This window comes from Lissotriton helveticus, chromosome 3_1 (genome assembly GCF_964261635.1).
Source record: "Lissotriton helveticus chromosome 3_1, aLisHel1.1, whole genome shotgun sequence".
Taxonomy (NCBI): Eukaryota; Metazoa; Chordata; class Amphibia; order Caudata; family Salamandridae; genus Lissotriton; species Lissotriton helveticus.
This window is the reverse complement of record NC_136061.1, coordinates 1,307,812,387-1,307,831,588: the sequence shown is the minus strand read 5'-3', so window position 1 is coordinate 1,307,831,588 and position 19,202 is coordinate 1,307,812,387. Positions and strand designations below refer to the sequence as shown.

The window sequence follows — 19,202 nt, the reverse complement described above, 5'->3', positions numbered from 1 at the left end:
TCCTGTCCACCCCTGTGTTGCTTTCCAGTCCCTCCTGCCTTCCACTGTGTTGCTTTTCTTCCTCCCCTGCAAGCCTTCATGTTACTCTGGCTTTCCAGCCTCCTCTATGTTGCTTTGGATCCCCACCCTGTTGCTTCTGTCCCAACATTTTTTGTGTTTTAAAATTTTAAAAAATGCTTTGCGCTTTTTATTTTAGCTACTGATCCAACTTGGTTTGGTAAGAAAAATGAAAAAAAAGTACTTGTGTCATTTTGTAGGTGCATGCATGCGTGATCTGGGAGCCTAAAAAATGGTGCACCACTCATATCAAATGCTCTTTTGAAATTTCTAATCTTTAGCCATGCTGCACAGCATTTAAAGATGCTGTGCAGCATTGCTTAAAGCGAAATGCAATACCAATAGGTCTCAAAGGCGAGACATGTTGGCTTTGCCATTGCTTGTTGTATATCTGCTTGGGTTCACTGAAAGAGTGACGTCCTGAGACTGAGAATTTCTATGTTCTGTATATTGGAGTCTCAGGAAGGTTTTGTACAATGGAATATGTTGTTATTAAATTCTTCTGATAGTCACTGATTCAATGTTCTAACATGCATTGTTTCCTACTGTATTCTTACCCTATATCCTCCTTCGTTCTGACAGGACCTGTGTGGCTCCACTACCTGTGACACTTTAGGAATGGCAGATGTTGGCACTATGTGTGACCCGAAGCGGAGCTGCTCTGTGATCGAGGATGACGGGCTGCCCTCCGCTTTCACAACAGCACATGAGTTGGGTAAGTCACCACAGATGCATGTAGTGAGGAGCACCTTTGAGAAATATAAATATACATCTCTACAAATCTATAACTTGACTGAAAAGTAAACATATTTGGAAGCTTGTGACTGCCACCGGACTGAAGCGATTTTCACCTCTCTAGCCTGTCTTCTGGACAACTATTGGATATTTATATTTTATAAAGACTCTGTGCCTTGAAAAAGCCCTTGGCATATTAGCCAAATTGGCAAAACATGTGTCGGCTGTTCCTTGTCTTCTTTTTGTTTTGGCAATCAATAAAGAACTAAAAAATGTATGACTTGGCTTAATATTGGGGCATAAATCCCAGGAACCTACATATATACAATTAGCACAACCTGTCTTACGTGCCCCCTGTCCCCAGGCCGATTTTGGCCACGGAACCCCATCCCCCATGGCCTGGCATTATATTTATTGAGGAGGGGACAGGTGGACCCCTCTCTGGGCCAATTTTGGTCCCCCGGAGCCCATCCCCCAGGACCTGGCATTATATTTATGGGGGGGAGGTGGCCCCCTTCTCCGGGCCAATTCCGGCACCTGGGACCCCATCCCCTGGGGCCCGGCACATTTTTTGGGGGAAAGGAGCATGTGACTTTAGCCGCTGAGATCCCGTTTCGGTGAGCTTCAGGGATTTGATACAGATAAAAGCTATCCATAGTTGGTGATTTGATTTGGAACTGACATTAACTATTTTTAGGAACTTGGCTGTTATACAAAATAAATCTTTATTGTGAAATGATGAAGGATATGGAAAATGCACAGAAAAACAATCACCTTTTGAATATTGAATGAATTGGAGAGTAAAAAAGCATTTGATAAAAACAATGAACACATGGGTGTATAATTGAAAACAGGCCAACTTTCCTTCCATTTCCGTGTGGCTTGTTGCTATAATTGTTCAGGTACTATAGCAATTGGAATCGTCCCTGCAATTCAACCACATGATTCTTCCACTGCTGAAGAGGTTAAAGGTGAACAAAGAGAGAGAGAGGCCGTAAAAGGAGGGGGCAATGCAGGGGCAGCTAGATTATAGTCGGGGATGAGCCGATATCAAAAGAAAGAGCCATGGAAACGGAAGGAAAGGAGCCAGGAGGAAGGTAGACAGGGATATATAAGAAATGAGGTATAGTGAACAGGACAATGCAGGTATGGTTAGATTATAGCCAAGAGGGAGAGATACAGAGGCAAAGAAATTTAGTATTTTGCTGTGTTTTTCAAGCGACCCCATTGGCCACTTCCTAAAGGTTTCTAAAATACACACGCTTTAGGTAACTTATTTCGAATCCGCACCAAGATGTTCATCTGATAGTGCTCACATAAGAAATGTTATCAAACAATCAATCAAATGAAATAAAAAGAGGATGGAGAAAGTGAGCAGAGGGGATGATAATCAATGTAGGAATCTTAAGAACGGATACATCTCGCCCTGTGGTATATTTGGTGAGTCACTCTTTGTTCAATTTCTCGCTCAAACGTGATAAAATCTTGAAACAATCTCTAGGCCCACATGATCAGTAGCAGGAGTGAGCAGCTTGTTGTGAGATAACTCTACCCCGGGATCAATCACTCAGGCCTTTGGGATCATTGCTAGTCGGGATCCAATTAATTAATGCAGGAATCATTTAAGTTGTTAATCTCACTAGTGTTTACCTTTGTACAATTATTAATTCACTTGTGATTGGTGGAACTTTATATTTTCTTTTAAAACCTCTATTACTGTATCATTTTTTTCTTAAATATGGCATTTTGACTATAAGATGTAGTATGCTTTTATGTCACATGTTCTAACCTTGTTGCAGTGTTGATGATTATTGATTTTTATGGCTGATTTATCTGTAACTTTAATGGTCAAGAAACCAAATAAAGTATTCTTGATGATATGTAGGGAATGGAAAAGAAAGAGCCAGCTAAGGGGGGAGACAGTATTGACACTCCAACTCAGTTAACATTAAGGAAGGCAAATTCGTGGGATAAGAGGAAGAATCCTGTGCTCAGATAATTAGTCAAGACCATTGAGCAAAATTGGGCACAACTATGCTTGTTCCAGTCCTCAGTTTATAGATTAAATAGAATGTGAAATGAATCCTTAAAGACAGTAAACATTTCAAATCAGAAGCCAATTCTCCTATAAATGAAATAATACAATTTGTCTTTAAGAAATTAAATAGCCACAGCAAGTTATCAAATAATCATTTGATAATATGAATCCCTAAATCCCTAAATACAAATGGACCACCTGTGGGTGCAAGAGAGAAATCAAGCAAATCGTCTAATGTGAAAACAGACTCAAAATGGACAATCCCTCTCTAGAATAACAAAGTATGCTTTTAAATGTGCAATGCTTGCAAGGTAAGCATGTCTAAAGCCTAATGTATTTTCATATTACAATTTATAAATCATAATGGCTAAATATATGCAGGTCCTTTAGAATATTTGAGACAGCTTGTACAGAATTGTGTGGCATGGCAGTAAGAAAGGTGATACTAAAATGTTACGAGAACAAATTAGACTTAATTTCCAGAACACCTCCTTGCAAATGATTTTCATTGAACAGTAGCATTAGAAATGCATCTTAATGCAATTAACTGTTCTGCTCATTCATAATTAGGAACATAGCAATGGAGGTTTAGCTCATGCCCTTCAAATGTTTCAAACATTTCACTCTCCGCAAAGGAAGCTGTAGAAATGTTACTTTGAATTTAGAGAGACACCATGGCTGCAGGTGAATTTCAAGGATTTCCTGAAAATACATTCTTGTTCTCAACACTTCATGCACTCTCAGTAAATGTGGCCTTGTATGGATGGTTATGCTAACTGAACAAAAACTATATTAAGTATAATTTTTCTAATGGAGAAATCACTTCCACACAGGGCGGCAGGAAAGTAGGGAGTGAGAGGGCTAGGCAGAGAAGGAGCGGTAGAAAAAAACAAGTGGGGAGAGGAGGTAAAAAAAAAGGGTGAGTACGAGAAGGGAGAGAGACAGAATGTCAACAAAGGGACATAAAAGAAGAATTGCAATATAGACCTTCAAATCACTCTATAATGTACTGCAATAATCAATGCGTGAGTGAGCCAGCCCAAGGAGAAGGACAATATTCTCGGAAATCTGTGCTTTCGGAGTTATCCCTGAAGGTAGAGCTCATTGACTTGCATAGTGAACATTGAAGACACTGAGATCTGACTGAACGTGCGCTAGTTGCATGATTAGCTGGCATGTGAAGTGACTGTGAAGGGTTTTTGGATCTAGAGCATGAACCCCTCGTTTGGGACCTCTGCTGACTCAACAGAGATTTGTTTTTGTGTGTGTGTGATGCAGGAAACCCATAGTGTGTTTTTTAGGGATTTGTTTCAGTTTCCATGAAAGAGGAAAGTGCATAATTGACTGTGACTGGCCACTGCAATGGATGCAAGCAGATACCAGCAAGGTGTGAGAACTAGGAAGCAGCTGCAATAGGACCAGACAGAATACTGAAGGCGAATGGGCGCTCCTAAGCCATACTTTGGGATAAATACTGGACACGCATACCAGTCCACGGAATGGAAGCTCTCTACCACACCGGATTTGTGGTCATAGGAAAGCACCTATTTAACATGTGTTCAAGGGCTGTGGATTCTCATTGGTAAATCCCCTGTCCCCAAGCGAGAAGGTACTCTTGCACTGTGCTCGAACATGGTCTTTCAGGAGAGCAATATTAGTCAGCCATCTTAAAGGATCTCCTTAACCGCATCGATGCGGCGGCTTTTCCCGCTGTACGCGGCAATTTTAAAATTACCGCGTTACATGACGAGCTCAGCTCGTCATGAGCACACGGCAGGTTACGCTCATGACGAGCTGAGCTCGTCATCAGCCTGGAAGGGGTTAACACAGGTCATATTAGCATTGTATCCACATCCTTGTGGGCGGACATCTATCAATATTGGGTAAAGAATGAACAAGAGTGGACAGTAAGGATGGCCATGGTCCTCACCAGCCCTGGAATTGAAATCAAAGATATCTGGGAAACTCGTGGGGGTTGCTTTGCAATTGGAAGGAGCAAGACTGTATGTCAGTAGAGTAGGGTAATAGGAATGTGATCACAGCACTGAGACAGTTGATAGAATAGGAAATGGCATTATGGTTATACAAAGCTTGTTTATGCAAATGTTTTTACGGAGTAAAGAAAAAGCCTTTGGTGCCTCTGGGAGGTTTTCAGTACACAAGTGGGAGGTCTCGCTTGATGGAATCAAATGTATTCTTTCATGGATTCTGTCATTACTGTTTGTACTTTGCGCTTTGCACATTTACCAGGGCTTTCTCACCTTATTGTCCACTGTGATAAATGCCTCACTCATGCTGCTTTCTTTGCACCACCAGGTCACGTGTTCAACATGCCACATGACAATGTGAAGGCCTGTGAAGATGTCTTTGGGAAGCTGCAGGAGAACCACATGATGTCCCCCACATTAATCCAGATCGACCGTGCCAACCCCTGGTCTGGCTGCAGTTCTGCCATCATCACAGACTTCCTGGACAGCGGACACGGTGAGTGGTCAGTAGAGTAGGACATGGTGGGAAAGCATAGGGGCTTTAGGCAGAGGACGAGCACTGCCTTTGTAAATTCATGCCCCTTAGATTACTTCCATATAAGCTCTTCTTGTGTGGAAATTCTGAAAAAAACTGTAGGGTAGATTAGTTCCCTGCTGTAGGCTCAAGGTTGGAGTTATTGAATGACTGAATGATTATTTCACCCATGAGGCTCACACTACCTCAGTGAGGTCCTTTGGAAGCATATTCTTGGGTGCAGAAAGAGGCAATCTGGCCAATGGGCACAATACAAACCTCGTGCACTCAGTGTTTAATTTGTTATTTAAAAAGAAGTGCACGAGTCTACTCATGTTTTTTTATTAGGACATTCCCTAAACCCACTACTGGTACTGCCCATATTCTGGCACATGGACACACGGATACCACTGGCCCGGGCATCAAACCTGCTAAGGTATTCAATTAACACTCTGCTAACTGAACCCCAAATATAACCAGTGTGAGCCTCCTGCAATTAACACATCATAACTCATAACACAAGCATGACAGTCATAATACAAATCAAAACAAAGCAGCATGGAAAAAACACCAACACCTAACAAACAACAATATATAATACCACAGAGATCGTCATAAAAACATCACATAACACAGTCACAAATCACAGCATACTAGGGAATACAACCTTCAAAAACATAGCATCCAAGTCAGCAGCAGTTTTTGGAGCAATTGTGCTGCAAGGTGTAATGGCGGCCATTGGGTTTAAATGAACAAGACCAGGACCACTGGATGATTCCTGTGGGATGTATGACATTACAACGCATGCTTTTACCACGCATGCCTTTACAACGGGTTTTTACAACGCATGCCTTTACAACGCATAGTGCTTTGGGGCACTGGATAGTGAATAGTTTAATTTACTATTCCAACTCCAGTTCCCGTGGATAGTAGGGAAGGTGTTGGATAGTAAATTAAACCTATTCCCTATCCTAGAGCGCCCCCCAGCGCAATGCGTTGTAATGGTTTGCGTTGTAAAAGTTGCGTCGTAAAGGCACTGCGTGGAAAAGTTGCGTTGTAAAGGATGTTTCCCTTCCTGTGGTAACAGAACAAGACTCTGCAGATAACTGGAGATCTGAACTGATGCCTCAGAGTACTTTTAACGGAAAGTAGACGTCCTCCCTTGTGGCTCGTGAATTTCATGTTTAGCTTGTTTGCTGGAGCCATAAAAAGAATTGTTATCATACATTTTGTGTTATTTTACTCTAAGCAGGAAACCTTACGTGTTGTTGTACATAGATTTACAAGACTGTCAAGAATTTCCCTAAACCCACACAATCACCGTGCCAAATTTGATACTGGATCAAAGTGGGGGAGGGGCCATGGCTTTGATTTTTAGCTGCTTTGGTAAAGATGCGCTGCAGCCGAAGTGCTGTAAATAAGGATGAGGGGTGTAGTGGGAGGACCTTCCTCGGCATGAAAATGTGCTTTGAAAGATGTTTTTGGCAGCACTGAGAACAGATGGAAAATGACCAAAATTGTGTCACCACAGTCATCCCACCACATTCAAAAGAGGTCGATTTGTGGAGTAATGGGTGGTTGCCAGGTTGGGATTGGAATCCCAATTCGGCCCGGGCATCCCCAAAAAAGTGGACCTCATTCCCGGATCACAACCGTTCGCGAATCAGCATTTGGCTGGTCTCATTGGGCTCATTTGTAGATATGTTTGATAAATTATGTATTTTAAAGCTCATAGCAGGAGAAACATTGGTGAAAACTAGAAGCACTGCATGTTGACCGGTTGAGGTAGGTGAAATAAAGTGGTCCTAGGGCCACAACTCCTGATTTGGCTATGTTTGCCACCTGGCCGTTTTTTTACTGGCATTATCGGAATTTTAATGTCCTGGCCAGTATGACAGTGGGAAAAAAATGACCATTAAACCGTATATGTTCGGTGAAAGCAGTTTAAAATGTTGTTTAAAGCTGTTTTAATGATCAGTGATTGATAGTTAAAACTAAACAAAGGCAGAAAAGCTATGTTAAGAAGGAATATGGACGTTTTAATGAATGTATAAAGAATCCTCTTTCATTATTATGTTCCAGCCTTTGTAGAAGCTTAAAACATCAGCTAACAGCAGGTTCTTTTTTATTGTACTTTTATACAGCTGGAACTCAGCCCAAGGGCAGCGATTATGTGAGCAATAGTCACATATCCCCCTCCCCCCCACAACCCCCTCCTACAAGGCCAGAAAGATACTGGAGCGGAGGTGCCAACAAAAGGCCCTCAGCATGCCCCTTTCACTTACTCTCCCCCCTCCCCCGCCAACTATAGCCTCCTAGGTGATGCCCTGGTAGAAGAGGGGAAAAGCCAAGTCTGCCCTACATTGTAGGAGGTGTCTCGCCTCCTGTTTTCTGCCTGCCTGCACCAGAGCTAGAGAGCGACCTGGCTCTTCCACAGAGACACAGAGCCCAGATACCCCAGGGGTGACAGTGTTGCAATTTACCAATGCTGTTTGTTTTTGTTTCATTACTGAAGATCAAATTCGGCACTTATGTAATTTGCCCAGATTCACAGGATGTTGATCAGAGGCTGGCACTCGAACCCTTTCCCATTGTTCCAAATTTGACAGCTCTGACCTAACATTACATTCTCGAAATGTTCCTTGCGGGGAGGCCTATGCTACTGGAGCAAAGGTGCCAACAATAGTGTTATGATGTTAGCATACTAGTAGTTGGGAGTGGGTGGAGATAAGGGGCCAGAGGAAGAGGAGGAGCGGACACAGGAAGAGGGCAGTTAGAATAGGGACAGGGAAGGCAACAGAAGCATGCAATAAAGCTCCAGTAGACTAAGAATCTGAGTCTGTGTTTTCTTTGTAGCACGATGCTACAACTGGCGACGAGGATGGGATAGGCATGTCCAGTGCCCCAGAACCCTATCAAGAGCACCCTGTCCTGTGCAGTGTCTAAGGAAGAAGAACGCTGCTGTGTGGAGCCGTGCTGCCGTCTAAAGAAGAAAGGCCAGCAGTGAGTGACCCTCTCCCCAGAGCCAGGGGATTGCCAGAGGTCTGAAGGGACTGAAAAACGAGCGCCAGAGCGTCGGCAGGAAAGAAACGCTTCATCGCGCCAAAAACGGGACCCACGCTTGATGCGTGTAACTTGGCGTGTCCCAAGTGAAACAGAGGTCGGGAGCCCACCCCGACTCTGCTCTGCACCCCACAGTGAAGAAGAGGTACCCAAGGTACAAGGAAGTGCCCTTGGAGGATCCGCTGGCAGGCGCCAACGAGCGCAACGTAAGCTGAGCTCAGAACGGAGCTCGAAGAATCCCGGCATCCGAAACCTCACGCCCGATGCGTGAGGTTTGGCATGCTGTCGGCGTAAGTGAGAGCGGGAACTGTAACAGTGAGCTGGGAGCCCACCCCAAGCTCACCTGAGGACTGCTGTGGCCGAAAGAGAGTGCCTCCTGGTGTGGACTGCCCCTGCGAAGGTCCACTGTCAAGCGCTGCTGAGCGCGGTAAATCTGGAGCCCGGCGTCGGAAAAACCTCACTCCGAATGCGTGGGTTTTGGCACGCCGCCGTCGAAGGACCCTGCAAAGTGAGGCGGGAGCCCACCCCAACCTCACCTGACTGCAGTGGTGACCAGAGGGAGCTAGATCTGGAGGGTGCTGCTCCTGAAGACGACTGCCGGTGAGTCCTGGGTGAAGAAAAAGGGCTGAATGCAGTGAAAGAAAGTAGTGCCTGCATACAACTACTGCGGCCATCTTTGAGTCAGGCAGGCTCTAAGGACATACCCTGTGTGGTCCATAGGCGGCCATCTTGAAGTCAGGCAACAGCAAGAAATCATCAAGCATTGGCAAAAGTGAACAAGCATTGGCAAAAGTGAACAAGCATTGGCAAGAACAAAGAAACAAACATTGGTAAAAGGAAGTCAACAAGCACTGATAACCGTAAGGTAGATGCAAGTAAACGAACATTGATACCTGCAAATAAACAAGCAGTGATACATGCAAATCAACAAGCATTGACACATGCAAATCAACAAACATTGGACAAACGGAAACAAGCACTGGCAAGAGCAAATAAATAAGCACTGGCGAAGGGCATGCCAGCATTGGTACATGCAAAGAAACGAGCATTGGTACATGCAAATAGACAAACATTGATACATGCAAATCAACAAGCATTGGACAAACGGAAACAAATATTGGCGAAGAGTAAATAAGCATTGGTACATGCAAAGACAAGTATTGGCGAAGAGTAAACAAGCATTGGTACATGCAAAGAAACAAGCATTGATCCATGCAAAGAAGTAAGCGTGGATAACGGCGTGTGGACAACAATGAACAAGTCTTGGCGACCAAACAGAATAAGCACATGCTAACACGAGAGTGAATCAACTAACAAGCAAGAACAACCACAAGAGTGACTTAACAAACAAGCATTGACAAACAAAGGTCAGCACGGGTGGAAACGCGAACAGTGAGAAACGCAAGCGAATGCGCAGTGGCGAATGTAATGCAGTAACGCGTGTCCATAAAATAAAAGAAGCGACAAGCAAACATAAACAAAGACAACGCACAAATAATTACAACGGAACCAGCAACGAGCACAAGCCAATGCAAGTGTGGAGTAGCCGGTGAACACACACAACAAGCAAGTGAAACCCAACATTGTCACTAACCATGGATAAATTCAAGGGTGCAATGTTGACCAAACACGAGTGCACTGAAAAAAGAACTGACAATCAAGCTCAAGCTAAAACACAAGCAGAAGCAACTGAAACCCGAAGAAAAGTGTACAGCATAATGCCCCGCGTCTACGACAGATCAGAACCTTCTTCTCTCATGGCGGGAGGAGACGTAGCTCAATGTTTCAATCCACACCTTGAAGTATCGCCCCCAGCGGCGCGGATTGACGATTGGATCCAGGGCCTCAAACGGCACTGGTGGCTGGAAGCATTGGACAATTTCTTGAAAGCCAACGGTGAGCAAAGAGAAAGAAAATGTCTGGTGCTACTCCTCCATCTGGTGGGTCCCGGGGGCCGATGCCCAATTAGAACATTTTCCAAAGAAGAAGCGGACATCTATGACAGACTCCAAGAGGAGCTCTGTGCCCATCTCAATGCACAGGCAGAGGTGGATCATAATCGCATGGTCTTCAACACAGCACGGCAGGAACCAGGCGAACCATTGCCGCATTTCATCACTCGGTTGCAAAGTCTGGTACAAGGCTGCCATTTCAACACGTTTACAAATGAGGATGCTGTTCGGCTCCGAATAATTGAAGGCTGTAAAAACCCCGAAACAAGGCACAAAATACTGAGAGGGCATTGGTCGCTAAAGGAAATTATCAAGAAAGCCGAAATTGGAATGCAAGTCCAAACAAGAGACAAATTGAGGGATGTGCATCTGAGTACAAAACTTCGAGATACCTGGGAAGAGAGAACCCAGAAATCCAACAAACACAAAAGGAGAGAGAGAGAAGGCAGACCAGCGAAAAGACAGAAAAGACAGCGGGGGAGACACGTCAGATTACTCAGCGTCCGACCACTCAGAAACAATCAAAGATTACTCAGAGTCAACCATCCAAAGAACAACTCCCCGGAATTATTCATCCCCCAGGAGTCCCTCAAGAAGTCAGTCAAAGCATAACACACGCTACTCTGATAAAGAGGGAGCGTCCAGTGGGACAGAGTGCACTCCTGGACAAAATGGCATTCTGCACAACCAGTGGGGGAGAAAGACAAACCATAGAAGAAGGGGCTGCAGTGGTCAACACAGGAAATCGATGCCGGAACATCAATCGCCAAGGAGTGAAGATGAGTCCGAGGAAACAGCTGGCAGGAGAACACACCACCAACAGATCAGAGATACTAGAGCACCAAACAATTGGGAAGGAGAACCAGATCACACAAGACGGACTGGTCCCTCACAACAACAACAAGCAAGAAAAGATCCATGCATTCATGGGCCCCAAAGCATCCATGGGCCCCGCGACAACAAAGAAACAGAGCATAGATGGGTAACATCAGGCGAGAAGGACGAAGAGGCAAAAGCTTGGGATCAAGCACAAGGAACAAGCACGGAATCTTCAAACAATCTCCCAAATGAGACAACATTGAAGATGTTCCAACAAAGACACACGGAGAAGCTTTTCAAAGACAATTCCAAGGTGGAAAGCAGCTCGTCACGGACTACCCGGTTCCGAAGGCCACCTGGTAAGACATTCCCAAAGGAACACTCACAGAGGGAACTGACGGAGCACCCCTCTGATTCAGAAAGCACGTCGGTCCGATCCTTTGAGTCGGCAGAGTCGTGGTCCCGACAACGACCACGCACAACATTCTTAAAGAAACATTCTCAGAGGGAAGTGAGGGAGAACCCCTCTGATTCAGATAGCATTTCGGTCCGATCCTTTGAGTCGACAGAGTCGTGGTCCCGACAACGGCCATGGCGCCAAGCATCTGAACACATCAGCGAACCAAGGGACACTCTTCCCGTCAAGAGCGACATGTCTCACACCAATGTCAATGCACACTCGATCACTCCACCAGACAACCTGTCACATCGAGCACAGGTGCATCGCGACACAAATACTACACCGTCACCCCGGGTAGGGGCAGCAAGGTTGACTCGAAGGTCCTGGTCCTGGTCCTGGTCCTATAAAATGGAATCAGACATCGTGGCCATTAGCACCCAAATAAAAACGGACCAACCAGTCGATCTGCAAAGGAAGCCAGACATGTCAGGAGAGCCATTTCATCATCGGATGAGAACAAGACACGCAAATATTCAGCCGGTTCCAGGGTTTGCCTGTTCTAGGCGCGAGCAGGCGTGGGAGAGACAACCCGAGACAGCAAATCAATCTCCAAGTCATACCAAGATGACCTCCACCGTTCATACCCCACCGGCTGGCATCCCAGACTCGAAACAGGAAGACAGTGTTGTTCTTGACCTGACAAAGCAAAAGGAAGTAAAAATACATGCAGACACTCGCCAGGGAACTAGGATAACATCCCTTTGGAAAAGAGGCCGAGCGTCACGTGAGCAAGAGCCACAAAGGAGGACAGACTGCCGATATCAAACTGAGCTTGCCATAGGCACCTCAGACACAGAAGGCTCCATCTCTCCAGACATCAGCAACAGAGCTTGTCTATTCAAAGACGAACCATTGGCGATCACGAAGAGGAAAGGAACTATGTTGACGGCGGAGTCCGAGCAGTGGCGAGTCACGAGAAACATCTCGCACTTTAAGAAGCTGTCACAGGATACCTCCAGAATCCTGATGAGTGAAATGGACATGCCCAGTTCGGATGAACTGCATTCAGATGATCGTGAGAGCACTGCTCCGATCATTGAGACACTAAGTACTAATAGTCCGAGAGCCAGGTCGCCACGACCTCATCGTGACATACATCCACTCAAGAGACTGATCGTAGAGACCGACTGAGAAGTCAGTATGTTTTGTTTGGTTTTTTTGTCACAAAGGGGGGAGATGTTATGATGTTAGCATACTAGTAGTTGGGAGTGGGTGGAGCTAAGGGGCCAGAGGAAGAGGAGGAGCGGACACAGGAAGAGGGCAGTTAGAATAGGGACAGGGAAGGCAACAGAAGCATGCAATAAAGCTCCAGTAGACTAAGAATCTGAGTCTGTGTTTTCTTTGTAGCACGATGCTACAAATAGGCCCTCAGCGAGCCCCTTTCACTGACTCTCTTCCTTCCCCAGCCAACTGTAGCCTCAGGGCGATGGCCTGGTGGGGGAGCGGTGAAATAAATCAGAGTTGCTGCTGCTCCAGGGGAGATGAGATGATGATGGGCCAACGGCCACTTCACCTGCCCCCACCCAGGCTGCTGCACTCTCAACACCCCGCCTCACTTTAATAACACAGCAGGGGAGAGGGTGTCTGTGCCAGCCCCTTGGGGGCCAAGATAAAATCTATAATGGTCAACACAGCACTGGCAACCACTCTTACCCCCCTCAAAGCCCTGCAGCCTCTGGGGGTTTCATCAGCAGTTCGGCTGAAGATCTGGCTTTGCTCGTAGGATAGGACTCAGAGTTGGCATGTGACCGTGCTTGGGGTGGGGTAGTAACTTCCTCTCTGGCCAGCGCTCCAGCTTGGGCAGCACAGGGTTGCACTGACTGCATGGAATTGTTGGATTCAGCAGAACTGTGAATCAGATCACAGTATTCTTTGCAAAGTGCAACAAGCATGCATCCGGCCTGATGAGCCCTGCCCCTTTTTTCAAGCATTTATACAGAAGAAAATAACCTCTGATACCACATGGGGCAGTTTCCACCTTACCCCGCATCGTAAACCATAAGCTGTTGCAGGAATCTTGCAGTGAATAATGGTGACAGTGGTGCATCCCTGGAGCACACCAACAGAACACCACATATGGGTCACGCCTTACCCCGCCAGCTAATGGAAGGCAAAGAGGTGAGAATTGGTTCTGGGAACCACCTCCCACGTGCTGGACTGACGAGTTCCAGCATCCCAGACTGTGGCATAGCCATCAAACTGGAGGTAGAAGAAAAGACAGAATTAAAGAGGGAATCTAGAAGCCAGAGATCAAAGACAGGTTCACCATTTAAATCTAAGAAGGAAGAGCCATTTAAAGTAGGGAACCCAATCAGGAGTTGATGCCCAATGTGGTGGATGGACGCAGGAAGTCACCAGTATACATACAGTCAGAATGGATTTTGGATTACAGCAGTGCAAAAAGGTGTGTAATAAGATTGCAGCATTGTTGTAAAAGAAAGTGGAGTAAATGTAAGCGTCAATAATTATAACCATTACCAACGATTTAAAGAAAAAAGAACATACTAAGGGAGATAAGATGATGAGAAGTGAAGGATGTGTGACTTATCTTGCTGAGAGCAGCAATTAAAACAGAAGGAAGATGGGTGTATACCAGTGAATAAATGTGGTACAAAAGGGGTGGTGATGGATGGAGCATCTGAACCAATCACTCACACCCAATCAACAGATCTGGGTTTAATCCATCACCGTTCTTTAGCCCACTCTGCCACCCCAGTTCAGACATGGCCATATGCAAATCATTCTGCCCCTGTGCCTCATGGGAACAGACCAGCCCGAACTGCCAAGCCATGCCTTCCCTGAACCGGAAACAAGCTTCCTAGGACCGGTTTCTGGCATTACAGCCGTCTTCAGCCAGGCTTGCTTGAATCCAGTGGCAAAGTGAGCAAGGGACTCACGTCTGAGCATACCCTGCCAACTTATGGTGAAAAAAGCGGTACAAAAGGGGTGGTGATGGACGGTGCATCTGAACCAATCAAACACTCACACCCAGTCAACAGATCTGGGTGTAATCCATCACCGTTTTTTAGCCAACTCTGCCAGCCCAGTTCAGACATGGCCATATGCAAATCAGTCTGATCCTGTGCCTCATGGGAACAGTCCAGCCCGAACTGCCAAGCCATGCCTTCCCTGGACCGGAAACAAGCTTCCTAGGACCGGTTTCTGGCATTACAGCCGTCTTCAGCCAGGCTTGCTTGAATCCAGTGGCAAAGTGAGCAAGGGACTCACGTCTGAGCATACCCTGTCAACTTATGGCAAACAAAGCGGTACAAAAGGGGGTGGTGATGGACTGAGCATCTGAATCAATCAAACACTCACACCCAGTCAACAGATCTGGGTTTAATCCATCACCGTTCTTTATCCCACTCTGCCACCCCAGTTCAGACATGGCCATATGCAAATCAGTCTGACCCTGTGCCTCATGGGAACAGTCCAGCCCTAACTGCCAAGCCATGCCTTCCCTGGACCGGAAACAAGCTTCCTAGGACCAGTTTCTGGCATTACAGCCGTCTTCAGCCAGGCTTGCTTGAATCCAGTGGCAAAGTGAGCAAGAGACTCACGTCTGAGCATACCCTGCCAACTTATGGCGAACAAAGCGGTACAAAAAGGGGGGACATGGACGGAGCATCTGAACCAATCAAACACTCACACCCAGTCAACAGATCTGGGTTTAATCCATCACCGTTCTTTAGCCCACTCTGCCACCCCAGTTCAGACATGGCCATATGCAAATCAGTTTGGCCCTGTGCCTCATGGGAACAGTCCAGCCCTAACTGCCAAACCATGCCTTCCCTGGACCGGAAACAAGCTTCCTAGGGCCGGTTTCTTAATAAAGGTGGGCACAGTTCATGTAATTTCGTGTAGTATAATTAAACGAAATTACCGTAAACGTACGTATAATTACTCATAGCATTGCAAAATGCTTGTCATAGTCGAAAAAATTATCTGTACGATCTGTACAAGTTAAAATCTAACTCAAAATATAATTTTAAGATGTATTCCTGTTGCTCACATTTAAAACACGGCCGCTCATATTCAAATTTGTAGTTCTGCACACAAAAATTGATCAACTTGAGCACTCGGGTAAAAACTTTATCTGAAATGTTTGTCGACCACCCATGTTAAAGGAGCTGCCCTTTGTGTTAAAAAAACACTGTCATTTGTGTTCAAAAGTTACCCAAATTGTACAACTCATGTTAATATTTCTCCCCGGAATTAAGCGTGTTGCGGAATGGCGTAAATTCGATAATTTCGCATAAATTTCATTGGGCAAAATTACCAAAATTATTCCAATTACTCCAGCTTGATTAAAATTTCGCCCAGGCATAACAATCATATGATAATGCCTCCTTGTTAACATGTTTTGCTTGGTGCTGAGAGTAGCACCTTTTCCAGCGAGGCCTATGCTACTGGAGCAGAGGTGCCAACAATAGGCCCTCAGCGAGCCCCTTTCACTGATTCTCTTCCTTCCCCAGTCAACTGTAGCCTCAGGGCGATGGCCTGGTGGGGGAGCGGTGAAATAAATCAGAGTTGCTGCTGCTTATCCAGGGGAGTGGAGATGATGATGGGCCAACGGCCACTTCACCTGCCCCCAATCATGCTGCTGCACTCTCAACACCCCGCCTCACTATAACAGCACTGCAGGGGAGAGGATGTCTGTGCCAGCCCCTTGGGGGCCAAGATTAACGGTCAACACAACATTGGCCTAGCGATGTTGCGGAAACTACCACCTCAAAGCCTGCTGCCCTCATTACAGTGGCCTGTCGGGGAAGACAGTAAGGCTCGATGCTGGCAGTAGCAAATTAAACAGACCGCCTTTTAAGCATGTCTACGCTTTAAAAATTACGTAATTGGCATCTATCCAGTCAGACAAAGACACAGCCAGCGCATGAGAGTGTGGAGCTAAAAGGAGACAGAAAGAATGCAAAAAATGTGAATAGTGTGATTATTGTTATGTATTTAATGAGAAGCTGCTATCACAAGAGGCCAAAAATTGGACTAGGGCTAACAGTGAAACACTTTTTTAAATTCCATGAAACTCTCTTCAATTTTTCACTTGCAGCATGTGATCCAAAGTAAACCCATGCAAGGCAAAAGGAGAGTCCCTCGGTTGTTTGTACCCACTGACATTTTGGCACTTCTTAAAACTTGTGCTGGCTTTAATTCTTACCATTAGACTGAAGTCCAAGTTGTGCATTTCTGCAAGACTTTCAGCATTAAATCGAATCTGGGAAAGTACTTGATTCAGCTGTACCCTCCCAGGCTGTGTGTCGACCAGCTGGAAGGTAACTGCAAACACAACAATGATGGACAGAATGTGGATCAATGTCACACATTCACCCCAGTCCAAAGATCTGGGCCCAAATCCATCGTTTTTCCACTCCACACCACCCTGGGTTAGACAATGGCGATATGCAAATCAGCGCTGACCCTGTGCCCCATGGGAACAGTTCAGTCCAAACTTAAAAAGCCATGTCCTTCCCAGAACGGAAACAAGCATCCGAGGACCGGCCCGGTTTCGAGGTAACACCTCTCTTCAGCCCGGCTAGCTTGATTCCAGTGGTGTGGAGTGCCTGGGACTCACGTCTGAGCATCCCCAGTACACTTAGAGCGGTAACTGCAAACACAACAATGATGGACAGAATGTGGATCAATGTCACACATTCACCCCAGTCCAAAGATCTGGGCCCAAATCCATCGTTTTTCCACCCCACACCACCCTGGGTTAGACAATGGCGATATGCAAATCAGCGCTGACCCTGTGCCTCATGGGAACAGTCCAGTCCGAACTACAAAAGCCATGTCCTTCCCAGAACGGAAACAAGCATCCGAGGACCGGCCCGGTTTCGAGGTAACACCTCTCTTCAGCCCGGCTGGCTTGATTCCAGTGGTGTGGAGTGCCTGGGACTCACGTCTGAGCATCCCCAGTACACTTAGAGCGGTAACTGCAAACAGAACAATGATGGACAGAATGTGGATCAATTTCACACATTCACCCCAGTCCAAAGATCTGGGCCCAAATCCATCGTTTTTCCACTCCACACCACCCTGGGTTAGACAATGGCGATATGCAAATCAGCGCTGACCCTGTGCCCCATGGGAACAGTTCAGTCCAAACTTAAAAAGCCATGTCCTTCCAAGAACGGAAACAAGCATCCGAGGACCGGCCCGGTTTCGAGGTAACACCTCTCTTCAGCCCGGCTAGCTTGATTCCAGTGGTGTGGAGTGCCTGGGACTCACGTCTGAGCATCCCCAGTACACTTAGAGCGGTAACTGCAAACACAACAATGATGGACAGAATGTGGATCAATGTCACACATTCACCCCAGTCCAAAGATCTGGGCCCAAATCCATCGTTTTTCCACCCCACACCACCCTGGGTTAGACAATGGCGATATGCAAATCAGCGCTGACCCTGTGCCTCATGGGAACAGTCCAGTCCGAACTACAAAAGCCATGTCCTTCCCAGAACGGAAACAAGCATCCGAGGACCGGCCCGGTTTCGAGGTAACACCTCTCTTCAGCCCGGCTAGCTTGATTCCAGTGGTGTGGAGTGCCTGGGACTCACGTCTGAGCATCCCCAGTACACTTAGAGCGGTAACTGCAAACACAACAATGATGGACAGAATGTGGATCAATGTCACACATTCACCCCAGTCCAAAGATCTGGGCCCAAATCCATCGTTTTTCCACTCCACACCACCCTGGGTTAGACAATGGCGATATGCAAATCAGCGCTGACCCTGTGCCCCATGGGAACAGTCCAGTCCGAACTACAAAAGCCATGTCCTTCCCAGAACGGAAACAAGCATCCGAGGACCGGCCCGGTTTCGAGGTAACACCTCTCTTCAGCCCGGCTAGCTTGATTCCAGTGGTGTGGAGTGCCTGGGACTCACGTCTGAGCATCCCCAGTACACTTAGAGCGGTAACTGCAAACACAACAATGATGGACAGAATGTGGATCAATGTCACACATTCACCCCAGTCCAAAGATCTGGGCCCAAATCCATCGTTTTTCCACTCCACACCACCCTGGGTTGGACAATGGCGATATGCAAATCAGCGCTGACCCTGTGCCCCATGGGAACAGTCCAGTCCGAACTACAAAAGCCATGTCCTTCCCAGAACGGAAACAAGCATCCGAGGACCGGCCCGGTTTCGAGGTAACACCTCTCTTCAGCCCGGCTAGCTTGATTCCAGTGGTGTGGAGTGCCTGGGACTCACGTCTGAGCATCCCCAGTACACTTAGAGCGGTAACTGCAAACACAACAATGATGGACAGAATGTGGATCAATGTCACACATTCACCCCAGTCCAAAGATCTGGGCCCAAATCCATCGTTTTTCCACTCCACACCACCGTGGGTTAGACAATGGCGATATGGAAATCAGCGCTGACCCTGTGCCCCATGGGAACAGTCCAGTCCGAACTACAAAAGCCATGTCCTTCCCAGAACGGAAACAAGCATCCTAGGACCGGCCCGGTTTCGAGGTAACACCTCTCTTCAGCCCGGCTAGCTTGATTCCAGTGGTGTGGAGTGCCTGGGACTCACGTCTGAGCATCCCCAGTACACTTA

The 19,202-nt window shown here is 46.5% G+C and overlaps 1 protein-coding gene across 1 annotated transcript in view; it reads left to right on the top strand.

Annotated features, from left to right (window-relative positions):
• Positions 1-19,202, top strand: part of ADAMTS15 (ADAM metallopeptidase with thrombospondin type 1 motif 15) — a 359,025-nt gene that overhangs the window by 208,757 nt on the left and 131,066 nt on the right. Inside the window, exons 2-3 of the mRNA XM_078681943.1 lie at positions 640-772; positions 5,147-5,314. Of these exons, the coding sequence (XP_078538069.1) occupies positions 640-772; positions 5,147-5,314 (301 nt within the window). The remainder of the gene's footprint in view (positions 1-639; positions 773-5,146; positions 5,315-19,202) is intronic.